Raw genomic sequence first — 18,530 nt, 5'->3', positions numbered from 1 at the left:
GTAGAAGCACTAGAAGGACCTACAACAATGTACTGGGGTTTTGGGGAGAAAAAAGAAAAAGAGGAAGATTGGCAACAGATGTTAGCTCAGGGCCAATCTTCCTCAAAAAAAAAAAAAGCATCTAGCAGTTTTCATATTGTATATTAACTTTGCAAATGTTTTTTAATTACACTTTTATGCTTATTATTATGTCTCTTTTTAGTTTTCCTCACAGAAGAAAAAGCCAATTCAGTATTAAAACGCTACCCAAGAGCTAATGGACTTTTTGAAGAAATAAGACAGGGCAACATTGAGCGTGAATGCAAAGAAGAAGTCTGCACATTTGAAGAAGCAAGAGAAGCTTTTGAGAATAATGAAAAAACTGTAAGTATGTTGGCAGTTTTTTTTTAAATTTACACAGATTTGCCTACCTTTTTGATGTATATTTAAAATCTGCATTCCCAAATTGTATGCACTGCTTTTGATTAAAAATCACCCTTGTGAAGAACTCTGAAAGTGGCATCTAACTACGAATACTCTGTGGGTAGGAGAGCTAGGTTCACTTCCCTGTATGTTGGTGTGTTTTTTTTTTTCTTATTGAGGTCATAATAGTTTATAACATTGTGAAATTGCAGTTTTACCTTATTATTTGTCAGTCACCGTGTAAATGTGCCCCTTCACCCCTTGTGCCCACTCCCCAACCCCCTTCCCCTCTGGTAACCACTAAACTGTTCTCTTTGTGTGTTAGTTTATCTTCCACATATGAGTGAAATCCTACGATGCTTGTCTTTCTCTGTCTGGCTTATTTGCTTAACATAACATCCTCAAGGTCCATCCATGTTGTTACGAATGAGACAATTTTGTCTTTTTTTATGGCTGAGTACTATTCCATTGTATATGGAATACCACATTGAATACCACATCTTCTTTATCCAGTCATCAGTCAGTGGGCACTTGGGTTGCTTCCACATCTTGGCTATAGTGAATAATGCTGCAGTGAACATCAGGGTGCATAAGTCTCTTTGAATTGTTAATTTCAAGCTCTTTGGATAAATACCCAGTAGTGGGATTGCTATATCTATTTTTAATTTTTTGAAGAATCTCCCTACTGTTTTCCATAGTGGCTGCACCAGTTTGCATTCCCAACAGCAGTGTATGAGGGTTCCCTTTTCTCCACATCCTCTCCAACATTTGTTATTTTTTATCTTGGTGATTATAGCCATTCTAACGGGTATAAGGTGATATCTTAGTATAGTTTTGATTTGCATTTCCCTGATGATTAGTGATGTTGAACATCTTTTCATGTACCTACTGGCCATCCGTATATCTTCTTTTGAAAAATGTCTGTTTATATCCTCTGCCCATTTTTTGATCAGGTTGTTTGTTTTTCTGTTGTTGTGTTGTGTGAGTTCTTGATATATTTTGGAGATTAACCCCTTGTCAGATATATGATCTACAAATATTTTCTCCCAGTTGGTGGGTTGTTTTTTCATTTTGTTCCTGGTTTCCTTTGCCTTGCAGAAGCTCTTTAGTCTGATGAAGTCCCACTTGTTTACTTTTTCTTTTGCTTCCCTTGCCTGAGTAGACATGGTAATTGAAAAGATCCTTCTAAGACTGATGTCAAAGAGTGTACTGCCTATATTTTCTTCTAGAAGTTTTATGGTTTCAGGTCTTACCTTCAAGTCTTTCATTCATTTTCAGTTAATTTTTGTGTGTGGCGAAAAATAATGGTCTCCTTTCCTTCTTTTGCATGTGGCTGTCCAGTTTTCCCAACATCATTTATTGAAGTAACTTTCCTTTCTCCATTGTATGTTCTTAGCTCCATTGTCGAAGATTAGCTGTCCACAGATGTGTGGTTTTATTTCTGGGCTTTCAATTCTGTTCCATTGATCTGTGTGTCTGTTTTTGTACCACTACCATGCTGTTTTGATTACTATAGCTTTGTAGTATATTTTGAAGTCAGGGATTGTGATGCCTTGAGCTTTGTTCTTTTTTCTCAGGATTGGTTTAGCTGTTTGGGGTCTTTTGTTGCCCCATATGAATTTTAGGATTCTTTGTTCTGTTTCCATGAAGAATGTCATTGGGATTCTGATGAGGATTGCATTGACTCTGTAGATTCCTTTAGGTAGTATGGACATTTTAACTATATTTATTCTTCCAATCCATGTGCATGAAATATCTTTCCATTTCTTTATGTCATCATGGATTTCTTTCAATAATGTCTTATAGTTTTCATGGTATGGGTCTTTCACCTCCTTGGTTAAATTTACTCCTAGATATTTTATTCTTTTTGTTGGAATTGTAAATGGGATCATATTCTTGAGTTCTCTTTCTGTTAGTTCATTATTAGAGTATAGAAATGCAACTGATTTTTGTAAGTTGATTTTGTACCCTGCAACTTTGCTGTAATTGTTGATTATTTCTAATAGTTTTCCAATGGATTATTTAAGGTTTTCTGTATATAAAGTCAGATCATCTGCAAACAGCGAGAGTTTTACTTCTTCATTGCCCATTTGGACTCTTTTTGTTTCTTTTTCTTGCCTAATTTCTCTGGCCAAAACCTGCAGTACTATGTTGAATACGAGTGGCGAGAGTGGACACCCTTGTCTGGTTCGTCTTCTCAGTGGAATGGCTTTCAGTTTTTCCCCATTGAGTATGATTTGGGCTGTGGGTTTGTCATATAGAGCCCTTATTATGTTGAGGTACTTTCCTTCTGTACCCATTTTATTGAGAATTTTTATCATAAATGGATGTTGGATCTTGTCAAAGTCTTTCTCTGCATCTATTGAGATGATCATGTGGTTTTTATTCCTCATTTTGTTAATGTGGTGTATCACATTGATTGATTTGCGGATGTTGAACCATCCCTGGAATAAATCCCACCTGATCATGGTATGTAATCTTTTTAATATATTGTTGTATACGATTTGCTAGTATTTTGTTGAGGATTTTTGCATCAATGTTCATCAGTGATATTGGCCTGTAATTTTCTTTTTGTGTGTTGTCCTTGTCTGGTTTTGGTATCAGGCTAATGTCAGCTTTGTAGAGTGAGTTAAGGAGCCCCCCGCCCCCCCAGCCCCGGTTGTTTGGAAGACTTTGAGAAGGATAGGTATTAAGTCTTCTTTGAATGTTTGGTAGAATTCACCAGGGAAGCTGTCTGGTCCTGGACTTTTATTTTTGGGGAGGTTTTTGATTAGAGTTTCGATTTCCTTACTGGTGATTGGTCTATTCAAATTCTCTATTTCTTCTTGATCCAGTTTTCGAAGGTTGCATGATTCTAAGAATTTATCATTTCTTCCAGATTGTCAGATTGGTTGGCATATAGCTTTCCATAGTATTCTCTTTTAATCTTTTGTATTTCTGAGGTGTCTGTTGTAATTTCTCCTCTTTCATTTCTGATTTTACTTATTTGAGCCTTCTCTCTTTCTTTCTTGGTGAGTCTAGCTAAAGGTTTGTGAATTTTGTTTATCTTTTCAAAGAACTAGCCCTTGGTTTTATTAATTTTTTCTATTGTCTTTTTAGTCCCTATTTCATTTATTTCTGCTCTGATTTTTATTATTTCTCCTCTTCGTATTTGGGCTTAGTTCTTCTTTTTCCAGTTCCTTTAGGTGTGCCGTTAGATTGTTTATTTGAGGTTTTTCTTGTTTGTTGAGATAGGCCTGTATTGGTATAAACTTCCCTCTTAGAACTGCTTTTGCTGTATCCCATAAATTCTGGCGTGTGGTATTTTCATTTGCATTTGTCTCCAGGTATTTTTTTGATTTCTCCTTTGATTTCTTAGTAGACCCAATCATTGTTCGGTAGCATTTTGTTTAATCGCCACATATTTGTGGCTTTTCTGATTTTCTTCCTATAGTTGATTTCTAGTTTGATATCGTTGTGGTCAGAAAAGATGCTTGGTGTTATTTCAGTCTTCTTAAATTTATGGAGACTTGTTTTGTGGCCTAATATGTGATCAATCCTGGAGAATGTTCCATGTGCATTTGAGAAGAATGTGTATTCTTTGGTTTTTGGATGTAATGTTCTGTATATATCTACTAGGTCCATCTGTTCTAGTGTGTCATTCAAGGCCAGTGTTTCCTTATTGATCTTCTGTTTGGATGATCTATCCGTTGGTGTAAGTGGAGTATTCAAGTCCCCTACTATTATTATATTTCTCTTTTTATGTCTATTTCTCTTTTTATGTCTGTTAATAATTGCTATATATATTTAGGTGCTCCTGCGTTGGGTGCATAGATATTTACAAGTGTTATGTCCTCTTGTTTGCTTGTTCCCTTGATTATTATGTAGTGCCCTTCTTTGTCTCTTTTTACAGTTTTTGTTTTAAAGTCTGTTTTGTCTGATATGAGTATTGCTACCTCAGCTTTCTTTTCATTGCCATTAGCATGCAGTATCTTTTTCCATCCCTTTACTTTCAGTTTATGAGTGTCTTTAGGTCTGAAATGGTCTCTTGTATGCAGCATATATATGGGTCTTGTTTTTTTATCCAGTCAGCCACCCTATGCCTTTTAATTGGAGCATTTAGTCTATTAACGTTTAAAGTAGCTATTGATAAGTATGTACTTACTGCCATTTTTTTAACTTTTGTTTCTTGTGTTTTAGTAGTTCTTCTCTGTTCTTTTCTTTCTTTTTTTTCCTCATTTTTTTAAAAAGTTTTATTTATTTACTTATTTATTTTTTATTGTCAGAAACATCAGCCCTGAGCTAACATCCATGCCAATCCTCCTCTTTTTGCTGAGGAAGACCGGCTCTGAGCTAACATCTATTGGCAATCCTCCTCCTTTTTTTTTTTTTTTTAATCCCCAAAGCCCCAGTAGATAGTTGTATGTCACAGTTGCACATCCTGCTAGTTGCTGTATGTGGGACGTGACCTCAGTATGGCTGGAGAAGCGGTGTGTTGGTGCGCGCCTGGGATCCGGACCCGGGCCTCCAGTAGCGCAGCGCGTGCACTTAACTGCTAAGCCACCGGGCCAGCCCACTCTGTTCCTTTCTTCTTCTCTTGCTCTCTTCCCTTGTGGTTTGATGGCTTTCTTTAGTATTATGTTTGGGTTCCTTTCTCTTAGATTTTGTGTATTTATTATAGGTTTCTGGTTTGTGATTACCATGGAGTTCATATATAGTAACTTACGTATATAGCAGTCTGTATTAAGTTGATAGTCTTTTTAAATTTACCTCTGTACGAAAGCTCTACTCTTTAACTCCCCTCCTCCCACTATTTATGTTTTTTTTTTCTTTTTCTCGGTTGAATTTTGGGGTTTTACTTTTTTTTTCCCCCTTTTTTTATTGATGTTTTAATGGTTTTTAACATTGTGAAATTTTGGGTTGTATATTTTTGTTTGTCCATCACCATATATATGACTCCCTTCACCCCTTGTGCCCACCCCCCACCGCCCCTGTTAACCACAGTACAGTTTTCTCTGTCCATGTGTTGGTTTATATTCCACATATGAGTGAGATCATACAGTGTTTGTCTTTCTCTTTCTGGCTTATTTCACTTAACATAATATGCTCCAGGCCCATCCATGTTGTTGCAAATGTGACGATTTTGTCTTTTTTTTATGGCTGAGTAATATTCCATTGTATATCTATACCACATTTTCTTAATCCAGTCGTCAGTTGAGGGACACGTAGGTTGCTTCCACTTCTTGGCTATGGTGAATAATGCTGCAATGAATATAGGGGTGCATAAAAGCCTCTTTGGATTGTTGATTTCAGGTGCGTTGGATAGATTCCCAGTAGTGGGATGGCTGGATCATAGGGCATCTCTATTTTTAATTCTTTGAGGAATCTCCATACCGTTTTCCATAGAGGCTGCACCAGTTTGCATTCCCACCAGCTGTGTATGAGGGTTCCTGTTTCTCCACATCCTCTCTAACACTTGTTGTTTTTTGTCTTGGTGATTATAGCCATTCTAATGGGCGTGAGGTGATATCTTAGTGTTGTTTTGATTTGCATTTCCCTGATGATTAGTGATGTTGAACATCTTTTCACGTGCCTATTGGCGATCTGTATATCTTCTTTGGAGAAGTGTCTGTTCATTTCCTCTGCCCATTTTTTGATCGGGTTGTTTGTTTTTTTGTTGTTCAGTTGTGTGAGTTCTTGATATATTATGGAGATCAACCCCTTGTCAGATATATGTTTTGCAAATATTCTCTCCCAGCTGGTGGGTTGTCTGTTCATCTTGATTCTGGTGTCATTTGTCTTATAGAAGCTCTTTAATCTGATAAAGTCCCACTTGTTTATTTTTTCTTTAGTTTCCCTAGTCTGGGTAGGCATGTCATCCGAAAAGATTCCTTTATGACCAGTGTCAAATAGTGTGTTGCCTATATTTTCTTCTATGAGTTTTATAGTTTCAGGTCTCACCTTCAGGGTCATTGATCCATTTTGAGTTAATTTTTGTGAATGGCGATAGCAGAGGGTACACTTTCATTCTTTTGCATGTGGCTGTCCAGTTTTCCCAACACCATTTATTGAACAGACTTTCCTTTCTCCATTGTATGTTCTTAGCACCTTTGTCGAAAATTAGCTGTCCGTATATGTGTGGTTTTATTTCTGGGCTTTCAGTTCTGTTCCATTGATCTGTGTGTCTGTTTTTGTACCAGTACCATGCTGTTTTGATTACTATTGCTTTGTAGTATGTTTTGAAGTCAGGGATTGTGATGCCTCCTGCTTTGTTCTTTTTTCTTAGGATTTCTTGAGCTATTCGGGGTCTTTTGTTGCCCCGTATAAATTTCAGTATTCTTTTTTCTATTTCTGTGAAGAATGTCTTTGGGATTCTGATTGGTATTGCATTGAATCTGTAGATTACTTTAGGTAATATAGACATTTTAACTATGTTTCTTCTTCCACTCCACATGCATGGGATATCTTTCCATTTCTTTATGTCATCATGGATTTCTTTCAATAATGTCTTATAGTTCTCATTGTATAGGTCCTTCACCTCCTTGGTAAGATTTATTCCTAGGTATTTTATGCTTTTTGATGCAATTGTAAATGGTATTGTCTTTTTGAGCTCTCTTTCTGTTAGTTCATTATTAGCATACAGACATCCAACTGATTTTTGTAGATTGATTTTGTACCCTGCAACTTTGCTGTAGTTGTTGATTATTTCTAATAGTTTTCCAACAGATTCTTCAGGGTTTTCTATATATAAAATCGTGTCGTCTGCAAATAGTGAGAGTTTCACTTCTTCCTTACCTATTTGGATTCGTTTTATTCCTTTTTCTTGCCTAATTGCTCTGGCCAAAACCTCCAGTACTATGTTGAACAGGAGTGGTGAGAGTGGGCAGCCCTGCCTCTTTCCTCTTCTCAGAGGAATGGCTTTCAGTCTTTCCCTGTTGAGTATGATGTTGGCTGTGGGTTTGTCATAAATAGCCTTTATTATGTTGGGGTAATTTCCTTCTATTCCCATTTTGTTGAGAGTTTTTACCATAAATGGATGTTGTATCTTGTCAAATGCCTTCTCTGCGTCTATTGAGATGACCATGTGGTTTTTATTGTTTGTTTTGTTGATGTGATGTATCACGTTGATTGATTCGCGGATGTTGAACCATCCCTGCATCCCTGGTATAAATCCCACTTGATCATGGTGCATGATCTTTTTAATGTATGTCTGTATTCGGTTTGCCAATATTTTGTTGAGGAGTTTTGCATCTATGTTCATCAGCAATATTGGCCTGTAATTTTCTTTCTTTGTATTGTCTTTGTCTGGCTTTGGTATCAGGGTGGTGTCAGCCTTGTAGAATGATTTAGGAAGTGTTCCATCTTCCTCTATTTTTTGGAATAGTTTGAGAAGGATGGGTATTAAATCTTCTTTGAATGTTTGGTAAAATTCACCAGAGAAGCCATCTGGTCCTGGACTTTTATTTTTTGGGAGGTTTTTGATTACTATTTCAATCTCTTGTGATTGGTCTATTCAGATTCTCCATTTCTTCTTGGTTCAGTTTTGGGAGATTGTATGAGTCTAAGAATTTATCCATTTCTTCGAGATTGTCCAATTTGTTGGCATATAATTTCTCATAGTATTCTCTTATAATTCTCTGTATTTCTGTGGTATCTGTTGTAATTTTTCCTCTTTCATTTCTAATTTTATTTACTTGAGGCTTTTCTCTTTTTTTCTTAGTAAGCCTGGCTAAGGGTTTGTTGATTTTGTTTATCTTCTCAAAGAACCAACTCTTTGTTTCATTAATCCTTTCTACTGTTTTTTTGGTCTCAGTTTCATTTATTTCTGCTCTGATTTTTATTATTTCTCTCCTTCTGCTGACTTTGGGCTTTGTTTGTTCTTCTTTTTCTAGTTCTGTTAGGTGTAATTTAAAGTTGCCTATTTGGGCTTTTTCTTGTTTGTTAAGGTGGGCTTGTATCACTGTGAGTTTCCCTCCCAGGACCGCTTTTGCTGCATCCCATATGGTTTTGTATGGCATATTTTCATTTTCGTTTGTTTCCAGATAGTTTTTGATTTTTCCTTTAATTTCATCAATGATCCATTCGTTGTTCAGTAGCATGTTGTTTAATCTCCACATTTTCGTCACTTTCCCAGCTTTTTTTTCATGGTTCATTTCCAGTTTCATAGCATTATGGTCTGAAAAGATGCTTGTTATGATTTCAATCTTCTTAAATTTATTGAGGCTTGCTTTGTTTCCCAGCATATGTCTATCCTTGAGAATGTTCCATGCTCGCTTGAGAAGAATGTATAGTCAGCTGTTTTTGGATGGAGTGCTCTGTGTATATCTACTAGGTCCATATCATGCAGTTTTTCATTTAAGTCTACTATTTCTTTATTGACTTTTTGTTTGGATGATCTATCCATTGATGTAAGTGGGGTATTAAGATGCCCTACTATTATTATTTTGTTGTTGTTAATGTCTCCTTTTAGGTTTGTTAATAGTTGCTTTATGTACATTGGTGCTTCTATGTTGAGTGCGTATATATTTATAAGTGATATGTCTTCTTGGTGGAGTGTCCCTTTTATCATTATATATTTCCCTTCTTTGTCTTTCTTAACCTGTTTTATCTTGAAGTCTACTTTGTCTGATATGAGTATGGCAACACCTGCTTTCTTTTGTTTGACATTAGCTTGGAGTATTGTCTTCCATCCTTTCAATCTGAGCCTGTGCTTGTCTTTAGTGCTGAGATGTGTTTCCTGGAGGCAGCATATTGTTGGGTCTTGCTTTTTAATCCATCCTGCCACTCTGTATCTTTTGATTGGAGAGTTCAATCCATTTACATTTAGGGTAATTATTGATATATGAGGGCTTAATGTTGCTGTTTTGTCACTTATTTTCTGGTTCTTTTGCATTTCCTTTGTTTCTTTTTTTTTTTTTGTTAAAATTTCAGGTGTACATCATTGTACTTCTATTTCTGCATAGACTACATCATGTTCACCACCAAAATACTAATTACAACCCATCACCACACACATGTACCGAATTATCCCTTTCACCTTCCTCCCTCCCCCCTTCCCCTCTGGTAACCACCAATCCAATCTCTATCCCTATGTGTTTGTTTATTTTTGTTATTACCTACTGCTTAATGAAGGAAATCATACGGTATTTGACCTTCTCCCTCTGACTTATTTCACTTTGCATAATACCCTCAATGTCCATCCACGTTGTCACAAATGGCTGGATTTCATCGTTTCTTATGGCTGAGTAGTATTCCATGGTGTATATATACCACATCTTCTTTATCCATTCGTCCCCTGATGGGAACTTAGGCTGCTTCCAAGTCTTGGCTATTGTGGATAACGCTGCAATGAACACAGGGGTGCATGTACCTTTACAAATTGGTGTTTTCAAGTTCTTTGGATTAATACCCAACAGTGGAATAGCTGGATCATATGGTAGTTCTATCCTTGATTTTTTGAGGAATCTCCATACTGTTTTCCATAGTGGCTGTACCAGTTTGCACTCCCACCAGCAGTGTATGAGAGTTGCCTTCTCTCCACATCCTCTCCAACACATGTTGTTTCCTGTCTTGTTAATTATAGCCATTCTGACGGGCGTGAGGTGATATCTCATTGTAGATATGATTTGCATTTCCCTGATAGTGATTTTGAACATCTTTTCATGTGTGTGTTGGCCATCTGTATATCTTCTTTGGAGAAATGTCTGTTCAGGTCTTTTGCCCATTTTTTAATTGGGTTGTTAGTTTTTTTGTTGTTGAGATGCATGAGTTCTTTATATATTTTGGAGATTAAGCCCTTATCAGAAGTATGGTTTGCAAATATCTTCTCCCAATTGTTAGGTTGTCTTTTCGTTTTGTTGATGGTTTCCTTTGCTGTGCAGAAGCTTTTTAGTTTGATGTAGTCCCATTTGTTTATTTTTTCTATTGTTTCTCTTGCCTGGTCAGACGTGGTGTTTGAAAAGATGTTGCTAAGGCTTATGTCGAAGAGCGTACTGCCTATGTTTTCTTCTAGAAGTTTCACAGTTTCAGGTCTTACATTCAAGTCTTTAATCCATTTGGAGTTAATTTTTGTGTATGGTGTAAGGTAAGGGTCTACTTTCATTTTTTTTGCATATGGCTATCCAGTTTTCCCAACACCATTTGTTGAAGAGACTTTCTTTTCCCCATTGTATGTTCTTGGCTCCTTTGTCAAAGATTAGCTGTCCATAGATGTGTGGGTTTATTTCTGGGCTTTCGATTCTATTCCGTTGATCTGTGTGTCTGTTTTTGTGCCAGTACCATGCTGTTTTGGTTACTATAGCTTTGTAGTATATTTTGAAATCAGGGAGTGTGATACCTCCAGCTTTGTTCTTTTTTCTCAGGATTCCTTTAGCTATTCGGGGTCTTTTGTTGTTCCATATAAATTTTAGGATTCTTTGTTCTATTTCTGTGAAAAATGTTGTTGAAACTTTGATAGGGATTGCATTGAATCTGTAGATGGCTTTAGGAAGTATGGATATCTTAACTATGTTAATTCTTCCAATCCAAGAGCACGGAATATCTTTCCATTTCTTTGTGTCGTCTTCAATTTCTTTCAGAAATGTTTTATAGTTTTCGGTGTACAGATCTTTCACCTCTTTGGTTAAGTTTATTCCTAGGTATTTTATTCTCTTTGTTGCAATTGTAAAGGGGATGGTATTCTTAATGTCTCTTTCTGCTACTTCGTTGTTAGTGTACAGAAATGCAACTGATTTTTGTATGTTGATTTTGTATCCTGCAACTTTACCGTATTCGTTTATTACTTCTAAAAGTTTTCTGGTGGATTCTTTAGGGTTTTCTATATATAAAATCATGTCATCTGCAAATAGTGACAGTTTCACTTCTTCCTTTCCAATTTGGATCCCTTTTCTTTCTTTCTCTTGCCTGATTGCTCTGGCTAGGACTTCCAGTACTATGTTAAATAGGAGTGGTGACAGTGGGCATCCTTGTCTGGTTCCTGTTCTTAGAGGGATGGCTTTCAGTTTTTCACCATTGAGGATGATATTAGCTGTGGGTTTCTCATATATGGTCTTTATTATGTTGAGGTACTTTCCTTCTATACCCATTTTATTCAGAGTTTTTATTATAAATGGAGGCTGTATCTTGTCAAATGCTTTCTCTGCATCTATTGAGATGATCATGTGATTTTTATTCTTCATTTTATTAATGTGTATTACGTTGATTGATTTGCGAATGTTAAACCATCCCTGCATCCCTGGAATAAATCCCACTTGATCATGGTGTATAATCTTTTTAACATATTGTTGTATGCGATTTGCTAGGATTTTGTTGAGGATTTTTGCATCGATGTTCATCAGTGATATTGGCCTGTAATTTTCTTTTTTTGTGTTGTCCTTGTCTGGTTTTGGTATCAGGGTAATGTCAGCTTTGTAGAATGAGTTAGGGAGCTTCCCCACCCCCCTCAATTTTTTGGAAGAGTTTGAGAAGGATAGGTATTAAGTCTTCTTTGAATGTTTGGTAGAATTCCCCAGGGTAGCCGTCTGGTCCTGGACTTTTATTTTTGGGGAGGTTTTTGATTACTGTTTCGATCTCCTTACTGGCGATTGGTCTATTCAAATTCTCTGCTTCTTCTTGATCCAGTTTTGGAAGGTTGTATGATTCTAAGAATTTATCCATTTCTTCCAGATTGTCGAATTGGTTGGCATATAGCTTTTCATAGTGTTCTCTTATAATCTTTTGTATTTCCGAGGTGTCTGTTGTAACCTCTCCTCTTTCATTTCTGATTTTACTTATTTGTGCCTTCTCTCTTTTTTTCTTGGTGAGTCTAGCTAAAGATTTGTCAATTTTGTTGATCTTTTCAAAGAACCAGCTCTTGGTTTTATTAATTTTTTCTATTGTTTTTTTGGTCTCTATTTCATTTATTTCTGCTCTGATTTTTATTATTTCCCTTCTTCTACTGATTTTGGGCTTTGTTTGTTCTTCTTTTTCCAGTTCCTTTAGGTGCATTGTTAGATTGTTTATTTGAGATTTTTCTTGTTTCTTGAGATAGGCCTGTATCGCTATAAACTTCCCTCTTAGAACCGCTTTTGCTATATCCCATACATTCTGGCATGTCATATTTTCATTTTCATTTGTCTCCAGGTATTTTTTGATTTCTTCTTTGATGTCTTCGTTAACCCAGTCGTTGTTCAGTAGCATTTTGTTTAATCTCCAAGTATTTGTGGCTTTTCTGATTTTCTTCCTATAGTTGATCTCTAGTTTCATACCGTTGTGGTCAGAAAAGATGCTTGGTATTATTTCAATCTTCTTAAATTTATGGAAACTTGTTTTGTGGCCTAATATGTGATCAATCCTGGAGAATGTTCCATGTGCATTTGAAAAGAACGTGTATTCTTCGGTTTTTGGATGGAATGCTCTGTATATATCTACTAGGTCCATCTATTCTAGTGTGTCGTTTAAGGCCAGTGTTTCCTTATTGATCTTCTGTTTGGATGATCTATCCGTTGGTGTAAGTGGAGTGTTCAAGTCCCCTACTATTATTGTGTTACTGTCTATTTCTGTTTTTATGTCTGTTAATAATTGCTTTATATATTTAGTGCACCTACATTGGGTGCGTAGATATTTACAAGTATTATATTCTCTTGTTGAATTGTTCCCTTGATCATTATGTAATGCCCTTCTTTGTCTCTTTTTACAGTTTTTGTTTTAAAGTCTATTTTGTCTGATATGAGTAGTGCTACCCCAGCTTTCTTTTCATTGCCATTTGCGTGGAGTATCTTTTTCCATCCCTTCACTTTCAGTTTGTGAGTGTCTTTAGGTCTGAAGTGTGTCTCTTGTATGCAGCATATATATGGGTCTTGTTTTTTTATCCAGTCAGCCACCCTATGCCTTTTAATTGGAGCATTTAGTCCATTGACGTTTAAAGTAGCTATTGATAAGTATGTACTTACTGCCATTTTTTAACTTTTTTTTTTTCTCAGTGTTTTAGTAGTCCTTCTCTCTTCCTTTCTTCTTCTATACAGGATTGATGGTCACTTTAGTTTGACCTCTGTCTGAAAGCTGTAGTCTTAACTCCCCTCCTCCCTCCTTTTATGTTTTTTTTTTTTTTTAAAGATTTTATTTATTTATTTTTTCCCCCCAAAGCCCCAGTAGATAGTTGTATGTCATAGCTGCACATCCTTCCAGTTGCTGTATGTGGGACGCGGCCCCAGCATAGCCGGAGAATTGGTGCACGCCCGGGATCCGAACCCGGGGCGCCAGCAGCGGAGTGCATACACTTAACCGCTAAGCCACAGGGCCGGCCCTACTTTTATGTTTTTGATATCATATCGCACCTCTTTTTTGTGTATTTGTATCCATTACATTCTAATCATGGAAAGAGATAATTTTTCCTATTTGTGGTCTTCTCTTTTCCCCTTAAATCAGTCCCTTTAACATTTCTTGTAGCACTGGTTTCTTGGTGACAAACTCCTTTAATTTTTGCTTATCTGGGAAAATTTTGATCTCTCCTTCCATTTTGAATGATAACCTTGCTTGGTAGAGTATTCTTGGCTGTAAGTTTTTTCCTTTTAGCACTTTAAATATATCATGCCATTCTCTTCTAGCCTGTAAGGTTTCTGCTGAGAAGTCAGCTGATAGCCTTATGGGGTTTCCTTTGTATGTAACTTGACATTCTCTTGTGGCTTTTAGGATTCTCTCTTTATCTTTAATTCTGGACATTTTGATTATGATGTGTCTTGGTGTGGGCCTCTTTGGGTTTATCTTGTTTGGGGCTCTCTGTGCTTCCTGTACCGGGATGTCTGTTTCCTTCCTTAGGTTAGGGAAGTTTTCATCTATTATTTCTTGAAATAGATTCTCTGCCCCCTTGTCTCGCTCTTCTCCTTCCGGGACACCTATAACACGGATGTTAGTGGGCTTGATGTTGTCCCAGAGGTCCCTTAGACTGTCCTCACTCTTTTTAATTCTTTTCTCTTTTACCTGTTCACCTTGGGTAATTTCTTCTAGTCTTTCGTCCAGCTCACAGATCCGTTCTTCTGTATCCTCTACTCTGCTTTTGAGTCCCTCTAATGAATTTTTCATTTCCAGTATTGTATTCTTTATTTCTGATTGGTTCTTTTTTATATCTTCCATTTCTTTGTTGACATTCTCACTGAGTTCATCTATTCTTTTCCCCAGATCAGTGAGCATCCTTAACACTCTTAGTTTGAACTCTCTGTCAGGTAGGTTGCTCATTTCTGTTTCACTTAATTCCTTTTCTGGGGTTTTGTCCTGTTCCCTTACTTGGAATGTATTCTTTTGCCTCCTCATTTTGCCTCTTTCCCTGTGCTTGTGTCTATGTATTAGGTAGGTCAGCTACGTCTCCTGCTCTTGGATAGGTGACCTTATGTAAGTGATGGCTTAGGAGGCCAGCAGTTTGCTTCCCTCAGTTCTTAATGTTCCAGGGGTGACCCCTGTGTGGGCTTTGTGTGTCCTTCTTTTGTGGCCTGTTTGCTCTCCCTGTGGGTGCCCAGGGAGGCCGAGTTATGCTCCTGGCCAGCTGTTGTAATGCTCAGCTGTTTGTAGTTGTTGTGGGCCCTTCAGTCTCTTTATCAGGTGTGGGGAGCCCCAGCACAGTTGGCTGCAAGTTCTAATACCACATTTGTGTTGCAGTATTTCTTTTAAGTGAGTAGGCCCCCAGCGTGGCAGGTTGTTAGGCTCAGGGCCTTACAATTGCTATGAGCCTCCAGCCTTTAGGTCTCTTGTCAGCTCTCTGAGGATTGCAGCTCGGTGGGGCTGGCCTCAGGCACAGGAGCACCCAATCGTTTCAGGCTTTGGAAGGTGGGGCAAACCTCCTGTGTGGGTCTTTGAGAAGCACAAGTCTTCTGCAGCTGACAAACCCTGCCGCCCACAGGTCCACACACACAGTCAACACAGTCCTGCCCCATGTCAGTGCCCCTACCTCCCCAAGCGGATCCAGTCTCTCCACGGCGGGAGCCCCACACACTCCGCCACCACCCCACACTCTCCACCCGCTCCTTGTGCACACCCTGTCCGGCTCAAGTCGGCTCAGTTGCCAGGCTGCAGAGAATCCAGTCACCAATCTATGCAGGCCCACAAGTTGCCTGAGGGCTTGTTGTTGGGTGGGGCCAGTCTCTAGGGTGGGCTGCCTGCCCTGGCTGAGCTGGATTAAATCAGTGCTCTAGTGGGTGTGGCAGACCCTGGGCTAGCAGGCCCCAGGGAGAACTCCAATTGCGTCTGTGTCAGCACGCCCACACCGGGCCACAATAATGGCCGCCGCCAATGTCCCAGTCCCTGGAGAGGTCTCACCCCTCACCGAGATGCACTCAGGGCCTATTAAGTGAGTCTCTTTTCACCACAGCACTGTGCACCTTTCTTTCTGGTGATTTTAGGATGCTTTCTGAAACGGGTGAGTTTGTGCGCGGGCCCATAAGAGCCAGTTTTAGTTTCTTTGTGAACCGGGTTTTCTGGGGGTACTCCCCAGTGTTTTAGTAGCAGGCAAAGTCAGATATTATGCCGCTGGTCTTGATTGTGCTGGGTCCACAGAAAGCCCACAGTGGGGGCGCTCCCCGTCTCAGGGCCCCACGCCTCCAGGGAGGGCTGCGTACCTGTGAGCTGCTCCCGGCAGCCGTGAAGCTGGCGGCTTGTGAAGGGGGCGTTTTTCCTCTCCAGAAGGGAGCCTCTGCCTCTTCTACCTAAGTTAGGATTGTCCGTTGTTGCAGGAGTTCCTCTTATGCAGTTTTCAGTTCTGTCTCAGGGGTAATTTTTCCACGAGTAGTTGTAAATTGGCTGTGTCCATGGGAGGAGGTGAGTTCCGAGTCTGCTTAAGCCGCCATCTTGACTCCACCTCCTGGCTTCCTTTGTTTCTTGTCCCATTTGTTTTGGACTGCCAATTCAGTTTGGTTGTTCTGTCTTATGACTCTTCTAGTTTTCTCTTTGTTTATCATATGTGGTTTTGTTTTGATTATTTGTTTAGTGGTTACCTTGAGGTTTGTGTAAAAGATCTTGTGTATGAGATATTCCATTATCTGATGGCCTCCTGTTTCCTTTAACTAAGTCAATTCAATCACTTTACTCTTCTCCTTCTAAGTCGTTCTTGTTATACCTTATACTATCTTGTATTGTGGCTGTGTGTTTACAGTGATGAGGTTAAATTTATTTTTGGTGAATTCCTTCCTTTGATCTTTGATTTTAGTATTTAAGTGGTTGCTAACCTATTCCAGTAAAGATCTACTATTTTTCTGAGTTTATCTATCTATTTTTCTCCTTGCTCCAAGTTTGTATTCCTTTTCTCTTCTTTTTTTCAGGCCTGAGGGCCTTCTTGAGTATTTCTTGTGGTGGGGGTCTCGTGGGCATGAACTCCCTTAGCTTTTGTTTATCTGGGAGAGTTACTATTTCTCCATCATATTTGAAGGATGTTTTTTCTGGATAGAGTATTCTTGGCTGAAAGTTTTTGTCTTTCAGTATTTTGAATATATCATTCCTGTCTCTCCTAGCCTGTCAAGTTTCTGTTGAGAAATCCGCTGAGAGCCTGATGGGAGTTCCTTTGTACGTTATTTTTTGTTTTTGTCTAGCTGCCCTTAATATTGTCATTGACTCTGGCTAGCCTTACCACTAGATGTCGTGGAGATGGCCTTTGTCTGTTAATATATTTAGGTGACCTGTTGGCTTCGCTTAGTGGTATTTCCTGCTCCTTCCCCAGATTTGGGAAATTCTTAGCTATTATTTCCTTGAATAGGCTCTCTGTTCCTCTTTCCCTCCCTTCTCCCTCAGGAATACCTATAATTCTTATGTTACATTTCCTAATAGAGTCTGATATTTCTCGGAGACTGTCTTCATTTCTTTTTAGTCTTAGTTCTCTCTCCTCTTCCATCTGGAGCATATCTGTATTCCTATCCTCTAAAATGCTAATTCTTTCCCCCATATTGTCAGCTCTGTTCTTTAAAGATTCCAGATTCTCCTTTATCTCCTCCATTGGGTTCTTCATCTCCATCAGCACTGATTGGTTTTTCTTTATGATTTCAATCTCTTTTGTGAAGGAACTCCTAATCTCATTGAATTGTTGTCTGTGTTGTCTCGTATTTCATTGAGTGTTTTTATGATAGCTATTTTGAAATCTCTGTTGTTTAGATTATGGATTTCTGTGTCTTCAGGGTTGGTTTCTGGGTGCTTGTCATTTTCCTTCTGGTCTGGTGATTTCATATATCTTTGCATTGTGGTTCCTGTGTTGGCTTTGTTTTTCCTCATCCTGGAAATCTCTCGTTGCAATTTCCACCCACCGCAACTGTGTGGTGGTAAAGGGCTGTGTAATCTAAGCCCCCTGCACTCTGCTGCGGTTTTTCAGCTGCGATCCACGGTTTTTCCACTGCGATCCGTGGGTCGGATCACTTGGTCTGGTCTGCCATGGATCGCTTGTTCTGGTCTGGTTGGCTGAGCTGCAGGGTCTGGTTTGTGGGGAGGGGGGCTCTCTCTTTTGCCCTCTGGGTCCCTGGCATGGGGGGCTTCTCATTCGCCCCTTGTTATCCGCTCTCTGGGGTGCTCAGATGTTGATGGTAGCCCTGTGGCTCTTCTGAGTCCTCTGTGCGGGAGTTTCCCACTGGCTGAGAGAGCCCGAAGAGCTACAGTTTCCCTGCTGAGGGCCGCCCCTCCCCCCTCTCTGGGTGCCATGCAGACTAGGATCGCTGATCTGATGGGGAGGGAGAGGAGTTCTCCTTACCTCTCCCCACTTCCTCCAGGGACCCAGCACGTTCCACTCTCAGATGTGCGGCAATGTGGATCTTTCCGATCTAGCTTTTCACTGTCTGGGATTCCGTTGTTGGTCTGTGACTGTTCCTTTTGTTGTATCTTATTGGGGGAAGAGTTCACGGGAAAGCTCACTCCGCCATGACGCTGACGTCACTCTTCCACTATTTATGTTTTTGATATCATATCTAATCTCTTTTTTGTGCATTTGTATCCATTGCCCTCTTATCATGGAAATAGATAATTTTTCCTATTTGTGGTCTTCTCTTTTCCCCTTATATAAGTCCCCTTAGCATTTCTTGTAGTACTGATTTCTTGGTGACAAACTCTAATTTTTGCTCATCTGGGAAACTTTTCATCTCTCCTTCCAGTTTGAATGATAACCTTGCTGGGTAGAGTATTCTTGGCTGTACGTTTTTTCCTTTTAGCAC

The 18,530-nt window shown here is 38.9% G+C and overlaps 1 protein-coding gene across 2 annotated transcripts in view; it reads left to right on the top strand.

Moving 5' to 3' along the window:
• Window positions 1-18,530, top strand: part of PRRG1 (proline rich and Gla domain 1) — a 139,928-nt gene that overhangs the window by 80,515 nt on the left and 40,883 nt on the right. For both annotated transcript variants that reach the window (XM_004435052.3, XM_087427156.1), the window contains exon 3: window positions 203-363. In XM_004435052.3, coding sequence (XP_004435109.1) covers window positions 203-363 — 161 coding nt within the window. The remainder of the gene's footprint in view (window positions 1-202; window positions 364-18,530) is intronic.

The sequence above is a fragment of the Ceratotherium simum genome, chromosome X (assembly GCF_057802395.1).
Source record: "Ceratotherium simum simum isolate JZ-2026a chromosome X, ASM5780239v1, whole genome shotgun sequence".
Lineage (NCBI taxonomy): Eukaryota > Metazoa > Chordata > Mammalia > Perissodactyla > Rhinocerotidae > Ceratotherium > Ceratotherium simum.
Note: the sequence above shows the minus strand (reverse complement) of the source record. Positions and strands in the feature narration are given on the sequence as shown.